This window comes from Rhinolophus ferrumequinum, chromosome 2 (assembly GCF_004115265.2).
Source record: "Rhinolophus ferrumequinum isolate MPI-CBG mRhiFer1 chromosome 2, mRhiFer1_v1.p, whole genome shotgun sequence".
NCBI lineage: Eukaryota > Metazoa > Chordata > Mammalia > Chiroptera > Rhinolophidae > Rhinolophus > Rhinolophus ferrumequinum.
In genome coordinates this window covers 7909849-7929811 of record NC_046285.1, presented here as the reverse complement: position 1 = coordinate 7929811, position 19963 = coordinate 7909849, and the positions used below count along the sequence as shown (strand labels likewise).

General features: G+C 39.6%; 1 protein-coding gene across 1 annotated transcript in view; it reads right to left on the bottom strand.

The window, feature by feature from the left end:
• Positions 1 to 304: 304 nt before the first annotated feature.
• Positions 305 to 19963, bottom strand: part of CPB1 (carboxypeptidase B1) — a 31327-nt gene continuing 11668 nt past the window's right edge. Inside the window, exons 4-11 of the mRNA XM_033134300.1 lie at positions 18723 to 18822; positions 18535 to 18636; positions 17594 to 17695; positions 14957 to 15067; positions 14779 to 14869; positions 13901 to 14103; positions 2434 to 2518; positions 305 to 676 (exon numbers count right to left, since the gene is read on the bottom strand). Coding sequence (XP_032990191.1) covers positions 489 to 676; positions 2434 to 2518; positions 13901 to 14103; positions 14779 to 14869; positions 14957 to 15067; positions 17594 to 17695; positions 18535 to 18636; positions 18723 to 18822 — 982 coding nt within the window. The 3' untranslated portion in view covers positions 305 to 488. The remainder of the gene's footprint in view (positions 677 to 2433; positions 2519 to 13900; positions 14104 to 14778; positions 14870 to 14956; positions 15068 to 17593; positions 17696 to 18534; positions 18637 to 18722; positions 18823 to 19963) is intronic.

The window sequence follows — 19963 nt, the reverse complement described above, 5'->3', positions numbered from 1 at the left end:
TCGATTGCTTAGCAAAATGCTAGCCGCGTAGTAGGTAGCTCGTAAAATCACCTGAATGAGCTGAGATGAGAGCTAAACCAAGATGGGGTCTTCTCACCTACGCTGTGTTTACAGCCGTACCTTTCCCCTTATAGTTATTCTTTGTAACCGGTGCATCTCTACTCTGCAGCGCTGGCCAGTCCCCCCCCCCCCCCCCCCCCAGGACGTAACTCCCTTACGGCTGACTCCCCCAGTTACCTGCGCACAGCTGCCTTCATCATTTGTTCACACCATTTTTTCCCAAAGAAGTAGACCGTCTGTCAGGTTTTCCAGTTATACGGATTCACGTTTATTATGACAAACATTAAAAGATCCAAGTAATTTAATAGACCCAGAAGCCTAAAAGAAGGATTGGGATCTGGAACCCTCCAGGCAATCACAAATTAGAATTCAGGGTAGAAAAGAAACAAAGAGTGAGCATTTTGAAGTACGGCTGTCGACATTCTCCGCTAGTACATGTGCTCCAGGACGTAGTTGGCGAGGTGCTTGATGGCCAGCATCATCTCCTCACAGGTCGGCCGGATCTGGGACTCGGGAAGCGTGAAGCCATATCTGCCTTTATCCCGGAGTTCAAAGGTGAAGGAGTATTTGATGCCTTGGTCGTAAGCCCAGTCGTCAGAGCCTCCAGCAGCAGGATCTGAAATGTGCAAGCCGCAGACGAGAGAGCTTTACATCTGGAAGGACATTTTTAAACATGCCAGCTTTCTTTTATAATTACAAATGTTCCACTGTGCAAAATAATATAGGTAGGCCAGTTTTCCGGTAAACTGGATCATAAAAGATACGGGGGGAGGGGTGCTAGTGGAAGAAAATGAGTCCAGTCTTATCTCTAAGCTTACTTTGTGAGAATGATGTGTTTCATACCCTAGGAAGCATGTAATTTGTAATATATAAACTTCTCAGGGTACTTGTATGCTATGGTAAACTGCTATATAGTATATAACTTGTTAACAAAATATGTATTTTTTCTGGGAAAAGAATGTGTATCTCCTAGGAAATAAGGAAAGATGCATGGTGACCGGTGAGAGGAGAGGACGCCAAACCCTGCTGAAACTGTGCTGAATGATGAAACTGGAGCAGCTGCAGGGCAGAGCTGTGCTTTCATTTTTGTTTCCTCAGATTCTAGTGTATATCTTTGCATAGATTAGGCATTCATTCAGTTATTCATTCAATAACAGTTATGATGTCACTGCCACATAGATTATGTATTCATTCATTCATTCATTCATTCATTCATTTTTTTCATTCATTCATTCAGCCCGTCAGTCAATCAGCAGTTGTACAGCCCCACTGAGCAGCAGGCCATGGGCTCAACTCTGGAGATGTCAGGACAGGGGAAAGACCTCTGCCCTCCAAGGATTTATGGTATAATGAAAAAATATACCTCATTGAACTAATATGAATAAAATATACAAGAAGTTCGCAACATATGGATAGATGAGTTATTTCTGCTAGACCCCTTAAGAAAATAGTATGCCCCATCTGATTCAGAGTAGTTTGAAAAAGGACACGAATACAGAAAACTGTATCCTACATAAAGCTTTTTAAAAAGCCTTAGGATTGGTGCCTCTCCAACCGCATTGGAGGCCCCTTGCTGACAGGACTGGGCCTTTGTTCTTGTATTTCTAGTCCTCTTAGACCTGGGGCGGAAAGAAATCGTGGCACGGCAAAGGAAAATCTAAGTAGAGCTGACAGCAGAGCCCGCTGACGGTGCTTTCCCAGGGAAATCTAAACTCCATAGCATCCAAGGCCTGGGGTCTCGTCCAGCCTCACTGCCGTGCTGTGTGTGTTCTCACTCACTGGCACACACTGAGTGTGCCAGTGACTTATCAGGAGGGACTGGCTCCAGCCTGAAGTAGCCCGTCACCTGCAGGCTGTTAGCTAGGACAACACTCCCTCTCATGCTTTCCTCCAGCAACTGTCCTTCCAGATACAGCGTGTCACCACTGTGGGACTTATCCCTGACTCTGCAGGCTGGGCTGGCGAGTCCTGGGATGTGCACTTTCCTCGTGCATCCTTCTGTCCCAGCACTTAGCACATCTACGAGTATGTTCACCTTCCTGTTTCTCTACTGTGGGTTCTGTGCTGGTCCCTTCCTTCCCCTTCTCCGCCTCTCCCTCTTTTCTTTCTTTCCTAGCACCCTGTAAGGGCACATGGTCCATTCTCAATAGATGTTCACAGAGAGCAAACGCTTCTGTGGGTTGAAAGGGATATTCTTTTTTCTCTGAACAGAGGACTGATGACGTGTTTTATAAAAAAAAAAAAAAAAAAAAAAATCATTTTCAGGCAAAAGCCACATGCTTTAAAATGATCAGAAAAGAAGGGATCTGGGACCCATTTGTCGCCTTTTTTAGGCATGTGGTGTCCTTGCACAGTTCTGAAGCCAAGACTCACAGATTGTTGTCGCTCCTGGGCCATATGTGTACTTGGTGCCGTGCAGTGTGGCAAGTTCTTTCACAGTCGCTTTAGCCAGGGCATTCTGCAACAGAACCAGCAGTAAGTGAGTAAATAAATAAAAGCACACACTGACAAACAAACACATTATTTTTAAGACACTGAAGATGTGTAAGTCCCAATTTGGGTTAGTGTTTCATACTTACCCAGACCCCACTCCAATTTCCCCCGCTAACTTAGTCTTATGATCCAAGTGATTTTTGTGAAAGGATGTCTTCTCTAAGCCCTAAGCAGTCACTCCCAGCTTCCCTCTGTCACTCACAGAATGTGTCATATTGTGTCAACACCATTTGCTGGCCTCTGAATCCTTAGTGACTTTTCTGTCTTTTATCTCAGTGTCCCCAGCGTCTAGTTCAGGGCTTGCCACTTGGTGGTTCTCTAGTAACTATTTGTTGGACCTCTGAGGATGGTCAGCACTTCTCTTACCCTATTATTTGAGAATTTGATCCTTCATTTATTTTAAATCATTGTTGCAGTAAAGTATGAATCCTAGGACTAAGTTCTATTTCATTCAGAGGACACTCTTTTCATTTTCTTTATTTACACGGAATTTAGATGGCTTTTTTTAAAAAAAAAAAAACTGGAATTCTTATTTAGGCTTGTTAGACATTTTTTTTAAACCTTAGTTTAGGCTAGAGAAATGAGGTGTAGCGATCTGTACCTGTCCCAGATATCACATTTACTGACATGGTAAAATGTCACTGTATTAAAAACTAGGTTATGTCTAAGGATTAGTTTGGTAAGTCCTGTCTCTGGAACTTGTGAGAGAAAAGCTGGAGGCATGGAAGTCTTTATGGTTGTGCAAAGAGGTGGTCTACCTATCACAGGCCCATGAAAACAAATCAAATACACAGAAAATAACCCCAAACAGAAAACAAAAACCACCTGTGACTGTGGCAGATTATAAAGCCAAGATCAAGCCATGATAGGATTATGGGAGTGGGGGCAGGAGCATGAGCAGCTCTGCACATGAACGACTGAGGAGCCAAAGCAACATTCAGTGCCAGTATAGAGATGCTGAGGAATTGTCAGATCCAAGGACGAGGGGTGGTCCTAGCCTGGAAGATTCAGACTGAATAATTAGAGACTATTCATTCTATTTCAGACCATTTGAATACCAGAATAAAAAGAAGTAGCAGATCCTAACATATGTGTATTATTTTCTTCTTAGAAGCAACATCACCCTCTCAGAAGCTCATTGCCCTCCTGCCCCTGCACAGAGGTCCTAAGGAGAAGACCTCCGTCCCTAGCCCCTCCCGGCACCGTAAGTGCTTTCACACCCACTGACGTACTGCCTGTTTAAGTCAATCCCTTGAAAACAAGGCCTGCGTAGGCTGTTAGGGGAATAGATTTGAAAATCCGATTGTTTACTGCAGGAGAATAAGCCACAATTCATTCTGGTTATGAAGCTAGCTGTATTTTGTATTTTGGCATCATAATTATGTCTTGTACACATGCTTGGAAAACTGTGAGGTTGGTAATGAAATCAGAATGATTCTATTTTTACAATGTAGTAACTTCGCTTCTTTCTTTTTCTAATATCAAAACCAGTTTAGTAGTGTCTTATGTAAATCGATGAGGGCAGGTCTATAATACTTCAAGGGTTCTAGCTCCCAAAGAATTAATGCTTCATCAACCAAATGGTACATTAGAAAATTTACAAAGAATTATAAAATTGAAATCGTGATTTTCTGGTTTGGTCCACTGAAATGATGCGATCTGTTTTTTGGAACTAACATTATTCTCGGAGTTCTAGCACAGTAACTTGGAAATTTTAGGGTTTCACTTTCCTTTCTTCCAAACTGGTAAACTAATATGTGCTTCCTCTTACGGCATGAAACATGTACTGCTGTGATCTAAATGTGTAGTCCCTGTTGTTTAATCTTATTCTGACCAACACACTGGTTAGGTCTTCTGGCCACTTTTTAGTAGAGGGCCTATTGCCAGTTGGAATCAGAATAATTCTGAGCATTGCATAATGCTCAGAATAGATTTCAAACCATCTTTCAGAGATGTGAAACATGATGAGGTACCAATTCTTTTGGGATGTAAACAGTATGTTTTTACTATTCTACAATTTAACTTGCCATTACCCAAGGACATCTCTCGTTAGCTATTTCTCTGGAAGGCAGAACCTCTGATCCCCCCAAGATTTTATTCCTTCTCTAGTTAGCTTCTTCAGCCTTTTCATCTATTGCGTTTTTTTTTCTTTTCCCCTCTCCCTTAAGCCTTGAATTACTAGTTTTATTGAGCAGAAATCAGACTCTAATAAGTTCCGGTGATCTAAGGGCCCGCATTGTGAAAACAGTCAAGGATACTGTGTTACACTTGAGGGGTGCTATGAGAGAAGAGCTTTGGTGTTCTCACCAGAACAATAGCAGCAAAATGGTAATTATGTGAGGTAGAGGGTATGTTAACTAATGTGGTAAACATGTCACAGTACATGCATGTATCAAGTCATCCTGTTGTACACCTTCAATTACACAGTGTTACATGTCAATTATATCTCAGTAAAGCTGGGGAAAAAAGAAATATGATTCTTCAGGATTAGTTCCAAAGGCGAAACGTTATGACGACTAGAGAAGATTTAAGACAAATCATTGTCATCATCTATTGAACTCCTGTGTATCAATTGACCTCCAGTCTCTCAATATATTTACTGGTATAACATAACATTTGAGTTATGCCACAAAACCTAAGGGGCCTACTTGTGATGATCTGTTACCTCTTCTGACTTAATCAATCTATCAGGTGAGTCATAACCACCGTCAGGGCCACACAAAAATGTTCTCCTCGCCTTCCCTCAATGTGATAACCAAGAGCTTTCCAAGCCTCATAGGCGTCTTGTGCTCTGCCTCTGATACTGAAGCAATGTCTGAGATTGACGTCATCTTAAAGTGGCCGCCGTGTTGTTTCTGTCACTGGTGCAGGAACATTTGGTTGGAGCCTTGGCTTTGCCTCTCCTTGTCCTCGGCTGCCCTCTCGTCATCACTCGTCCTCTGAGCACCGCCTCGCCAGCACACCTTTCAGCGGCCCTCACCTTCTGGTGAAGGCCAGCCTCCTTTCCTGGCACAAAGAAAGTGAGCTGGCCTGTCCCTTCTCTCGCAGGCCGTGGCATTTGCCGTGTGCCCCCATGTTCCTTCCGGGCTAGGTTTCCCTGAACTCATCCCTGTACACCCGCCCCTGCCTCTCCTGACCTCCGTGAGGAGGGTATCCTTCTCCCTTGGGTGCCATCCCCTTTCCCTCCTTGTTCACATGGAGAATTGCTATTGTTCTTCTAGATTCAGTTTTAGTGTCCCCTTCCTTGCCAAGCTGCCCTAAACCTCTTAGGGAGCATTGAGCCCCCTCCCTTCTCAAGGCTCACACGTCTATCAGAGTTCCTGTCACTCTGTGCTGTCACCAGTTTTTTCTGGGGGGCATTTATTTGTCCCCCAGGGGAGCTCCTTGTCAGAGGAATAGCTCCTTGGCTATTCATTTTGCCGGTGGCACAGCACTTAGCACATGACTGGTGGATGGAGTCTTATTCTAGGACTTCAGGGCATTACAAACCGGCCTGATTTAGATGGGGGTGCAGAGTGCTTAGCTTTGCAAAGGGTGACCTATGACCCACTTGAGTGGAGATTGGGATGCTTGTGGGGTGGGTGGCTGTGCCATGTAGTGACAGCTGATGGGTTCCCACATTTAGACATTGACCTCTGCTGTGCACTTTACTGATTTCCATTAATTTTTTAAAATGAAATCTGTGGACCCTTTCTCTCAGCCCCTCAAAGCCAAGAGACAAAAAAGTCAGAACAGATATTAATCAACCAAAATATCATATTTTAAATTCCAGTTATCTTAACAAAAATCCCTGGAATCAATGTGGGTCTTTTCTTTTGAAGAGTTCAAATACTTTCACAAATGTTACTCATTTATCTTCCCAACATTATCTGTCCACATTTCATCGACACAGAATTTTCTAGCAGAATGGAATGCCATGGGGGGGGGGCAGCGTGCTGGGGGGGATGTTTCAACCAAGCCGGGTGGCTGACCCCTGCCAGAAACGGAAGAGAGGTGATTCCTGCATTTGCTAAAATGTGAGAGTGGTATCTCCTTTCCCCTGCACCGCTCTGTAAAAAGGGACTAAGACAGCTGACGAAAGACCCACAGAAGCAATAGCACATCCGAGTGTGATCCACATCTTGGAAAGCTCCAATTAATGGCACTTTCTATACAACCTGTCATTTGAGAGACATCTTACATCCTTGCTCAGTGGGTTCAAAACAAGAACTAACATTTACATAAACCTTAGACTGACTCTACAAAGAGCTCTTGATAAGAGCTAGATATTTTTATCCCCATTTTACAGATAAAAGAGCTGAAACTCAGAGAGGATAAAAGAACGTGCCCAAGGGCACGCAGCCCTGGTAAGTGGCTGACTTGAGCTAGGTTCTTCTTGCTTTAAATCCTGTGCTCTTTTTCACTTCTTGTGGCCTTCGAATACTTCAAAAAGTGTTGCTGGAGCTGGTTTTACCAATTGTAAAGAACAGAAGGAAGCTAAATATAAATCAGCCTCAGAGAAAACTGTGCTTTCAGTCAAGGCCAAACATGGCTAGCCTTTATTAATCTTTAGATATGTGTTTCCTACCACGTCTTATGCATGTTCTCTTTTGTCACCTGTTTTCTTAAAAAGAAGCCTTGGTCATAGAGCAAAAGACAGAGGGAGTCTAAAATGTCACATCTAACTCAAAGCCCAAGAGACAAAGGACCAACTAGTGTAATGTTTCCCCGGGCTCTGAGCTCCAGGGGGCTGGTGAGATGAATAAGGTGAGGATGTTTTTTCCACTGACCTGTGTTCCCAGGTAGCACGTGATCAGGAAGCCCCTGTCTCATGATTGCGCTCACAGTCGTCATTGCCACCTTCACGCACACAGCCAGTGTCACGAGGGTGGACTGCCTCTTCTAATCTTCCACTGGTCCATTATTACAGTAGAAGAAAACAAACGCCCCCGACTGACTTGGGGTATAAACCAATTCAAAGGAATTTTCTTCAGAACTTTGTTTCTAACTTGAAGTCCTCAGTTTAACCATCCCTCTGGGTGGATGCATGTGATAATGGAAGCATCGGAATGATTTTTAACTGCAGTTTTCTTCCTTATGTCCTATGATAATGGCTAACTTGCACCAAGGGACCCAGGAGGAATTTAACTTTATAGTTTAACTTTTTTGGTGCAAAAGGAAAAGCATGCAAAGCCTACAAGCAGGCTGAGGAGAGTGCCTTTGGGACTTGAAAACACAAACATGTTTCTGAGAAAAACAGGGTAAACAAGCCCTAGCTCTGGCTACAAAGTCCTGAGATTAAAGAGGAGGAGTTAGGGAAAGACTTGGCTTAGGGGAGTGGGCCTGCTATCTCGGCCGAGCCCACGGGGAGTGTGGGAAAGTTTCCACTTATGTAAACCACATTTTTTTTTTTTTTTTTTTTTTGGCTAATCTACAGACATATTTTTAAGCTCTTTAAAATTCAAGGAAAATGTGAAACGTGAGTCAGCTGAAGTTTCAAAGTCCAGAAAATTTTTTTTAATTTCTTTTTGTGTGTGTATGGAAGTGGTGCTTCTTCCAAATATCTATTAAAAAAATAAATAAATGCTGTAAAATGGGGATGTATAGGGTTTCTTGCACTTCAGATGTGCAAAACATTGTAAATTCTTTGTGAGGAGAGTGTGAGGTCCTGTGAAAGCCAGGCATCTTTGGCTAGGAACGTGACTCTGTTCTTATCTTTGTTTAAAGCAGGGTTTCTCAACCTTGGCACTCCTGACATGTGGGCTGGATAATTCTTTGTGGTGAAGGCTGCCCTGTGCATTGGAGGGTGTTTAGTTGCATTCCCCTGGCCTCGACGCACAAGATGCCAGGACCACTCCCACAGTAATGACAACCAAAATTGTCTCCCCAACGTTGCCAAATGTCCTCTGGGGGCAGGGAAGGGAGCAAAATTAGTTTCAAGGGAAGTAAGATAAAAGACATCATTATGGCAAAGAGTGTATTTTATAGGAAAAAAACTAAAAAGGAAGATAACTGGTTTTAAAGGTGCTCTGAATCCTTATTTTTCTCTGTTGACAGTAGTACAGGTGTTTCCTAAACACTCCTGCTAGGTCAATCCTGCTAAAATAGCACTTTACCAGCAGGATTGCCTGATTTAGCAAACAAAAATACAGGATACCCAGTTAAATTTAAATTTCAGATAAACAAAAAATTCTTTTTCAGTATAAGTCTGTCCCATGCACTATCTGGAACATACTTAAATAGTAAAAATTATGTATTGTTTATCTCAAATTTAAATGTAACTGGGAGTCCTATATTTGAGCTGGTAAACCTGTTTAGCAGGCCATGGGCTCAGGATTCATTCTGACATTCAAGTTCCTCCCTAATCTGGTTGCCTCATTCCCACTCTTCTCTCACAAGAACACTCAAATCAGACTGACCTCTTTTACTCGCCACAACTCCATTTTTCAGTCCCACTGTTGCACATTTGTTGGCTCTTCTCTGCCTGAAATGCACTCTTCCTTTCTCTGCCCCCGCCCCCCAAATTCTTCCCATCCTTCAAGGCTCAGAACAAATTGTATCTCCTCTATAACTTTTGATGAACAGATTCATCACGTAGTGCCATTTCCCTGCCCTGAATTTCTGTTGCTGTGCCTCGTTGGAGGCTGTCCTTCTCTCGAGTGGTACAGGATATCCGAGTCTTACTGTTCCAATAAGCTCCTATGTTCTCAGTTCTCAACTGCAGGAACCACGGGTTATGCTGTGCACTTACTAGGTACTCAGTGAAATTTCTGGTAACTGTACTGACCAGGCACTGCAGGAGGATTTTAACAGGCCAAGAAGTCACTTAAAATGTGTAACAGTAAATCAGCCACCAGTTTCAATAGTCAAAGAAATTCTGCAGCTGTCGTTTAAAATTTTTTTGTCTTTTAAGTGAGATTAGAAATTCTGAGAAAATTCCTGAAGTGAGTGTTTTGTGTCTCACGTCCTGTCCTGTCTGCCTTAGCTGCTGGTCACCTGCCTTGTCACTTTTCTCAGGCAGGGACATGGTGACATCTGTGATTGGGGGTGAGCACGGCCCTACAATTGCCCACCTCCTAATCACAGTATTTCTTCCTTCTCTTGCTTACGTTTATCCCCAACCATCATCTTGCCTTACGCTCACATGCGTGGGTTGAGCAGTGGATTTCCGTCTTGGTGGCTTCTTGACTAAAACTTTAATTAAGAGGTAGTGAGGTGACACTAGACAGGAATGTGTTAGACTTTAAAAATAGATTTCTATCTTTGGTCAAGTTTAATAATTTTTCAGAAAGACTGTTTATTCCCGTTCTTCTGGTTAATGAAAGCCCGGGCCAGAATCCTAAAGACTGGGCCCTGAGAAGTCAGGCATGAATACTCTTCTGCCAAACAGCCACAAGGGCACCAGCATTGAGCACGGCCGTACAAAGAGGTGTGTGTCGTTGGAAATTGCAGCAACCTCGGAAAACCTTCGGGCCCTAGGCTTCTTCTACTACTGTGCTTGGCTTAGCCAAGCCTTCATTGTCTCTGCTGGAAAGCGAGGAACCAGAAGCAGAGAAATTCCAAGATTTCCAGCTGTGAAATTCTGTGCTTCTACTGCAGAAATGTGGTGTGAGATGCATGTCCTGGGTCTTCCCCTTTCCGTGTATCGTTCACACCAGCTTTCCATTTGGTCAGTCTAGGGAGTGGGTCAAGGTCCTTAGTTGACCAGTGATTATTCTGGCTTCCTGCATTTTGAACTTGGACGTGGTATTATAATAATGTTTATTATTAACAGTGCCATGTGGGCCTCTTTGGCGGGGGAAGGTGGATCAAAGATTGAGAGCTTCTCCATACTCAATAGATGCAAAGATTTGGATAAGTCTGGGAGCCTTTTCAAATATGTCTCCTAGTTTTATTTTATTTTCCTCTGACAGTAAAGAGGCCATTTAATTCAATATTTCATTATACTTTAAATTTTGGAAATATAAGTGTGCTTTTTATCTGGGCCTTAAAATTTTCTTTGACGATAGTGGTAGCTTTATATTGAAGATGTCAACAGCGAGGAACTGGACAATTTATGAGCCCAGTGGAAACTCACAGTACACTTTATATTCTTTCTTTAAATAATATAGTACTGGTATGTGTGAAAGTGGTTTGCTAACTGGGAAGCACTATGCAAGGAAAAGACTCCCATGATTCCTCATACTTGTTTACTGATCTGCCGAAGATATATTTCTTGGTAGCCTTATTTATAATCCATGGGATTCTGTTCTTTCACTTCATTGGTCTTTTGCATTCCTATCTCTGCCTTTCTTCTGTCTGAAGGTTGTCCCATGATACGAGCAATTGTCAGGCAACGTACATGTAAGATCTTTCAGAAATGAAGCCACATACATTTTCATCATGACTCAGATATCAAAGGATTACTACTTATGATACGTCCTAGATTTGGGCTGAGAATGCTAGTATAAGTACAGAATAATTTCCTTCAGCCTAGAGTCTTGAAGCATTTTTTATTGCAAATATAATCTTATAAGCTTTGTAAGGATAAATAAATAAATATATTTATTTATATTGTATAAGACAAAATCTACTTCGCATTACTTTAAGAAAATTCTGACTTATCTATAATGTGGTATGCCCACAATTTATCCTATTAATCTTTTCCTAACTTTTGTTTTGTACGGTGGAGTCACATTTTTCTGAGAATCAACATGGAGGCACTAGGTTTGGATGGATCTTTCATCTTTCTATACCAAGACTTTTACTTTCCCCCTTGACATCCTCATTACACATAAAAACCATGAAAAAAGGTAATGTTTTTCTTTTTCAGAGACTCAAATTCTCTTTTGGCTGAACATATGTTTGTAATAACACTGTATTTATGAGTTATTCTAGCAAAATGTACGTATAAAGTAAGTGAATTGGAATTATACAAAATAAGAAAAAGATCAAAAGGATCTTTACTTACTCAAGAGATTTAAGTTGCTTTGGGGCGCCAAACTAAATTTAGATCCCCAATGAATCAAATAATCAAGTAACATTTATCTTAGATTTTACTAGTGGCATTTAAATATTTCTCTTAGGATACTAGGCAAAAGTTTAATCATAGAAAAAATTATTGGAAATTAAAGTAACTTTTAAATCAATGAGTGTGATGTAAGTGCAATTAAGTTTTGTCTTTTGATAACCTATCTTATTGTGTTCTGAAAAAGATGTAGCACGGAACTTTCTTTGAATTTATTAGTTGTGTGAGTGTAAAAATAAACATCCAAGATGAGATTATTTTGTGGATTGTGCTTTTTTTTGAGATGATGGATATTTTATTTTGATATAATTCTGTTTATCCCACTTCTTTGCTAATAGAATTTAAAAAATGATTTTGCAGGACAGGATTTCTAATATCTTTTTTACTATTACCTCTCTTTCCTTGATTTTAAATGAAAAGCTGAATTTTGGGGACGAGTGTCAGTGTCTCACATCCTGCTGGAATGGCTTCACACCACTTGGGGGCACATGTGAACTGGCCCACTAAACCCACTAACTCTCAGGTCTTTTTCTGGATAAAACTCCCATAGGAACTAGCGAAAATTATTCAGGAGATTCTAAAGGTAGAATTTACTTGATTCTTTTTCTTTAAAGGATAATCTGTAGACTTTAAGAGTAGCCCAGATACTATGTTATTACTATTATTGAATGGAGCCAGTGGCGTGACAAAGGTTTCATCACTAAGAGGGTTTAAACTTATTCTCAAAATAAGAAAAGGTATTGAAACTTTGTGAAGCCGTTCAATTCCAAAGCATACTTTAAGCTTTTCTATTAGCATTAGTTTTCTAGAATCTGTGTTTAACACTAGTTCCTATTGAGCAAACTGGACATGGTGGTTATTGTTACACTTAATGTGGTTTATAATTTTAGTTTTATTATTTTACTTATTAACTCATTCATGCTTAGTTATCATGGCTTTGTCTTTTTCTCTTCTGGTGTGGTACAATTTAAACATAGTCACGTAAATTGAGCAAACAGCATACCGTCACCTCTTCTCCTCTGGTGGCCAGAAATCTAGGACTAGAGTGGGGAGCTGACCACACCCGTCTCTGGACGGCACGCCTGTCAGCGCCCACTGGGAATATATACAGATCAAGTGTAACTGGAAAACTCAACTGTTTAATAGTTCCAACTAACGATGTTTCCCTACAGACAGGGAAAATGGGAAACATTGTGAAGAATAGCATTTCGTTAAAGGACCTGGCCAACGATTAGCTATCCTTTTTCTAAGAGGCTGCGTTACTTTTCTGTTTTGTTCTTCACAAAATATTTACAGCATTACGTGTTTTATTTGGTCTCTGAAAGATTGAATCTGAGCACAAAACAATCTTCAGTTGTTAAAGTTACTGGGCTTTCAAATTTATGTATTTAGGTTAGGCAAATATCTATGTCATTGTCTGAGTGGAATCTCTCTTTTTTTGTTGTTGTTGTAATTCAAATGCTTTAAATCTTACACTTGTGCTTTTAGATCACTGGTCCCAACTTCTGGCAGCCAGATGTTTCATAAATTTAGGTATATATATATATACATATATATATATACACATATATATATAAATATGCATATATGTATATATGTGTGTATATATGTGTGTGTGTGTGTGTGTGTGTATATGTAGTTTGAAGAATTCAAACCTGCTTATTTAAAAAAAATTAGGCATTGCTGTGTGATATTTGTTAATCTGAATGTTATAAAACTCATAGTATTTTGCTTTTCATGTGGTTATATCTTGATTCTATAAGATTGCTAGTTTTTTGAGTCAGGGATATTTACATTTCTTTGCATTATTTCCTGTATCTAGTAAGGACCCATTCACAGCATTTGTTCATTGATTGATTTACATCTGTCTCTCACTTAATCAAACAGTGAAATAAGCAATTTCAGGATCTCATCACTTAACCCAATGTCAACCAAATGTGCCACAACCCTGTTCGCATCTGTCGTACTTTGCCTGTGTCAAACCCAGCTCAAGGCAACTTGACAAAATTGGCTTCCTGACTAAGATTAGGTATGAGATGAAGGAACTTTGTTAATTATCCCAGATGCATCTGAAATCACCATGAGTCAGTATTGTGGTGAAGCAGGTAGAAGTGGAACTATTGTCATTTTGAAAATTAGTGAATAAACCACATTAGGGACCATTCCCTTCATCAAAATCATATTTCTTTTAGCTCATTTAGCTAGCCATCTCCAGATTCCTTGTAAATCTACTGTTTTTTGCTTCTATTACCAAAAATCAATAATAGGACTTCCAGAAATTGTTCTTAAAATTTTGTTTCAGGAATAGAATTTTAAAAATAGCAACAGTGAAATACCATATCTAATATCATGACTACTTACCAACTCCACATTGTTCTCCGTGACTTTGTAATCATAGGAGTAAGGGTAAAGCATCATCTGGGAGTATGAGTGGATTGTCAGATAGGCTTTGATGGAAGAGAGGTTGTTGCGGATGAAATTCGCCAGGGCCTTGGTCTCTTTTTCAGACTCTGCAGCAGGTCCACAGTAAGTTTCATCACAAGGATTTCGAGAGGCTCCCCTTACTAGAAAAACACACATTGTTGTTAGTGGTAAATGGTCTCACAAGACATATTTCAATCTTTCAAATGTGAGAGTTAAACATAAGTGGTTTTCACAGGAGTACTTACAATCACCCTCATGTATGTACAAGTTATAAAGTATGTATCTATTTAGTCACAAGGTTAGGGTACTGTGTTTTTAAGCTAGCAGGGTGAAAAGTTGCATGTGAAATCACCAGTGTTTCCCTGTGTAGTATTATATAATGAGATCAATATATTATAGTGTAAGAAAATTAATAAGTATGGGACAGAATAATATCCATGAGAAATTTCTATATTATTGTAATCATTTTCTGAGAGTCGAATCACAAAATTGTAATTATATCAGTTATATTTAAATAACTATTTAATGATGGTCTCTTCTAGATTGTACGTTCCACAGATAGTAGGATTATGTCTGGTTTATTCAGTCTTATGCTTCCAGCATTTAGTGCACTTGGGAACACACCAGAGCACATAGTACATTTTTATTGACTGAATGAGTAAACTTTATTGTCTATGCTTTCAGAAGTTAGAACTCTACAATACAAAATTTTAGTTTTTCTTATGTTAGACACTATTGTGTTTTCCTATGTTCTTTTCCTCCTATGCTTCTCAACAGATATATGTAACATTCAGTTATATTAGCCAAATACTTACCACACCAACCAGCATCAAAATTTCTGTTGGGATCTGTGCCAATGCACTTAGTTCCAGCATAGGTGGAGCGGGTCTTCCTCCACATTCGGTTCTGAAAGTGGATTATGAGGTTAGGACAAGTACAATAGGAAGTGGTTGGTTTTAATCGGATCAGCGCCTCTCATATTAGTGCATATACCTTGGTCCAGGTGTACACATAACCGTCAATATTGAACACAGGCAAGACGTAGAAGTCCAACTTGTCCAGAAATTCTGTCATGTGGATCTCATGTCCGTAGGTGCGAACAGCCTGTGCATGAATCAAGAAACAGACTTTCATGAGAAAACGGAATGCGTGGTGCTGCTAAACTTTATACAGACTGGATGAATGTTGACTTTGGTAATGAAAGCGGTGTCCCCTATTGAGGTAGATATTATTAATATTTAAAAGGCAAGTAGCAAAATACTACTGATACTTACATTTAAAATACTTGTCTCTAATTCTTCTCTGTTTCTAGGATACTCTATTTCATTTCTATGTAACCCACGTAATTATTTTTTATTTTAACTTTTTACTTTAAAGATGAACAAATTTGATATAATTAAAGACTTGTCAAGAACATTATACTCACTTCCTTTGAAATCATAACTGCAATAACTTTTTTTCAAAGTTAGTTGGATCAGAAGGCAAGACTCATTTCTAGTCAGTGAGGAATATCTATGGGTGGCTATGCGTGCTCCTCATAATAGCATCTAGAGATTTATTTATTTTTTATTTTTATTAAAATTTATTGAGGTGACAATGGTTAGCAAAATTACAAAGGTTTCAAGTGTACAATTCTGTAATACATCATCTACATATGAAACTCACCAGAGGGAATGTCTGACATGGAAGAAGTATGAGAAAGTCGTCTACTATGAAGTGAGCTCAACCTGAGGGATGGATTTTTGGGAGCCTCTCACTGAGGCTCCCAGCTGCATAATGGTGGAAGTCTCTGTCTTACTCCTCTTTCTTGAGAAGGAGTAACTGTTAAGGGACGGCACTAGTTCTCTATGCTAAGTAATGTGGATGCTTATCTATGACCGAGCACCTCATGCCCATTTATTATGTTCTCTTAGTCACAGTCCATCAGCCCCAGAATCATTTTAAACTGAAATTTAGCTCTTCCCTAGGCTTGCTTGAGTAGACTTTAAAATATTTAAGGCTTCTTTGTATTAATAGTTGTCATATACTCTTTGTGACTCTATATGTGCATATTCATTATAATAACACGATAAAGTATGGGCTTTTTAGGTTACAGGAGCTGTGGAACCATGTTCTCTTAGTGAGACAACCAAAGTAAAGACAAAAGTTCTTTCCTTCTGGAGGACAGATGGTGACGCGTCCACTGAAGTTAAATGGTGCCAATTGGACACGTTTAGAAACCAAAATGATACAAATAGACACAGATGTGCTTCACAGAAAAGAAATTATATTATATATAATAATATTTTTATATTTTTAAAGTACTTCAATATTTTAAACATTGAATTTTGAAATAATTTTAGACTTAGAAAAGAGTTGCAAATACAGGGAGTTCTCATATATGCTTCATTAAGTTTCCCCTAATGTTACCATCTTATAACCATAGAACAGTGATCAAAGTGAAGAAATTAACATTGGTACAATACTATAAATTATAGGCTTTATTCGGATTTCACCAGTTTTTCCACTAATGTTCTTTTTTTGTTCTAGGACCCAATCTGGGATCCCACATTGCATTTGGTTGTCATGTCTCCGTAATCTCCTCTTATCTGTGATGGTTCCTCACTCTTTCCTTGTCTTTTATAACTTTGACGCTTCTATTGAAGAGTACGGGGCTGGTTATTTTGCAGAAGGTCCCTCAATTTGGTCTTACCTGATTTTTCTTTTTTTTTTAATTTTTTTTTTTTTTATGATTAGAGAAATTTATGCATTTGGGGGAAGAACACCACAAAGACGATGTACCTTTTCAGTGCATAATATCAGTAGGTCCAATGTATTGCTTGTCTTATATAGGTGATTTTAACCTGCTCATTTCGTTAAGGTAGTTTCTGCTAGGTTTCTCTACTGTAAATTTTGTCTTTGTAATTTGATACATATTTTTGAGGAGATACTTTGAGACTGCAAATATCCTATTTCTCTTTATACTTTTGCCCAATGATTTTTGCACCCATCCCTTGATTTTCCTGAAGCGATTTTTACTATGGTGTTCTAATGGTGGTTTTTAATTTTGCTCATTCTTTTTACATTCATTAGTTGTAATTCTGTAAGAAAGAATTGTTCCTTCACTCATTTTAATTTATTTATTAAATCATCTATTTATATCAATATGGGCTTATGGATATTTAAAAACTTTATTTGTAAAGGGCTTTCACAAATATATTTTATCATTAGAATGATAAGGAATGAAAAACTATCATTTAGAGTAGGGACTGCTGTGTACTGTTTTCTTTTATGCTGCAGTATACAGTGATTATCTAGGAGATAATGATCAAGTCAGTAATTTATCCACAATCGTTAACTTTTAAATGACCTGTCCACTATACTACCTATCAGCCTCTCCACGAAAGGTGGTGTGAAAGTTCAGATGAGTGAAATTCAAATAAATGCAATGTATTAACTGATTTTAAAGAAAGTCTTGCCTTATAAAAGGTCTTTTGGTGAAAGCTGCGACTAATACCCAAAAATTGGGACTTGGAATTATGATTTTTTTCTGTTATTATTCTCTTTTATTATAGCTAGGTTATAAGGAATTGACTGAAGTAAAATAATACTTTCTGCCTCACTCTGCAAAAAATTACTGTGTCTACTGACCTCTCTGACAAACCACTGGCAAAACGCAGGGGAAATCCACTCTCTGGCATGGAAACCACAGTCCATGAAAATGGCAGGCTTATTTGGTCCAGGTTTGCCAACCTATTGCAAACAAAAGGAAAAGAGAAACTGTGATTCATCACATTAAGGCTTACCATTCACTAGCCTTCTGGGCTTTGGACTCAACAGGTGAAACTCGGCAGCATCGAGAGCTACATCCCGTGATTACATTAAAACATAATACTAGCACAGTATGTTCTTACCTCTAGACACTCACAGTGTGTGAGCTGCAGACTTACATTGCTGTTCATTATTTTTATTAAGCTTGACAAGCTCATATTTTCAGAAGACGCTTGATTACCCTGCTTAATTGTACTCATGTAAAGGTTATTTTGAGCTGTTATTATTAGGTGACATGACCAAGACAACTGGATGAGTAATTAGAAGTAATCATGATTGTTGCTAATCTTGTAAGAATTTTTCCTTCTCTCCCACTTATTCCTCAGTTTTTAATTTTCTTCATTAGAATTACATGACAAAAATGGCATTAGAGGATGACAGAAACAAATTGTTGATACGCTTTGTCTGATAGACATGAAGTGTAGGAAGCTCTGTAGCAAATGGATTTGCAAACCACATCTGGGCAGAAGCATTTCATCAAGGTAGATGATCATTTACATTGCTTACAGGAACGTAGTTAAATTTATAGGACAGCCCCTATTTTATTGCATTTTTACTTTTGAGTAAATCAAAATAATGATTTAAAAACCCACATGTGTAAAAGAAACTGGGAAATCTGTTTGATTCCCTGGGGGATATAGGCAGTGAAAGAGTTATAAAAATGTTTGGGATGAGCATATCTGTGGAACAGATGTTCATGTGTTAGAATTCATTGATTTAAAGCCCTCAGATATAGCAAGGTCATGGTTAAGAACAATTACCTTGAGGAGGTGCATAGTGCGTCCTTCAAATGTGGTGCCGATGGCACTGCGAGAGATGAGGTCTGGATTCTCACTGGCAATTTGCTGAGTCCAAGCCTCTATCTACCAAACGGAACCGTGTGGGTTAATGTGACATTCTTGGTTCAATTCCCAAATCGGTGTCTGACTAAATCAAGTATGCATCATACCGTTTCCCAGTTGTTGTACTTCACGTAACTGTGTCCAGTCGCACGGACATGGCTATCAAACTGAGCCTCCAGCATAGATCTCAGGTTGCTTATCAATACCCTGCAATAAATAAAAATGGGTGCTACTGTCAACATAAGTATATTTCCCAGGGAACACATGCGAAAAACCAGAGTCATTGCATTTAAGATGGTACAATGCATTCTCCATGGAGTCACGTGTTCTTTGATTGTTTCTAAAGTCCCCCAACCTGAGATGATGATCACAAAGGGTGGAGAAATCATTGAGAAGGATACTGGGGCACCCGAGCAAGGCAGGCTCTTCCGTGGCCCAGACTTCACATATTTGGGTGTCCTAGGATCCTAAACTTGGAAAATAAATGGTTTACGCTGGTATCTGGGGCATTCTAGGTCAAGGCTGTGGGCTGCCACACGCAAGTATGCACTTGAGTCCTATCTGTGGTCTTTCTTCCTCAGGACTTTCCTGGGTTCAGCACTAAAGTCCCATGTCCTAGGAACCTACTCAGTCCCAGGTAAACTGGGACAGTTGGTCTCGTCACTTGAGGCCTTTCTCTAGGTTTTGAGAAAAATATCTTGACGGGTGGAAATTCAGAAATCTTAACAAGCTAAAAATTTGTTAGACAAAAGAATACTGGGTTTAAAGACCTAGTTTCTGCTTGCCTGTCTTTACGCTGTTTTAAAGTAACCTAAGAATGGTTATGTAGTGAGTTAATAGGAAAATGGGTAACAGGACCTTTGAGGCCTGCTTATATCTATAAATGATTGTTCAGGTGAAATTCCTGTTAGAAGAGGTAGGCCTGAGGGGGTGTCTGTGTATGATTTTGTTTCTCTTTGCTACTTTTGTGTGGAAAGTGTGTTCTGAAAGGACAAACTTTTAGGAGCATCACAGCACCAGGAATATTATGGACAGAGGCTAATCTGCAGAAACTTCTATTCACAGTCAAGCCTTGAAATGTTTTTATCTTGCCCACAGAAAATCGCAGCAGTACATCAAAAGTCTCCTTTTCCTCTGGCTGCACCAAGGTCGCCCTGATGAGCATGTCAGAGACGCCCTCTGAACCTCCCTCCCCGTCTCTCCTTCATTTGGTTAACTTGGGCATGAACTTGTGTCTGTTTATGGAAAATGCAATAAATTAATGCTCACTGATATTTGCTTCCTAGCAAAAGGCAAATACTGTCTTAAGGTCTTAAGGTCGATTCTTTATAAAAAGGAAAAGGAGCAG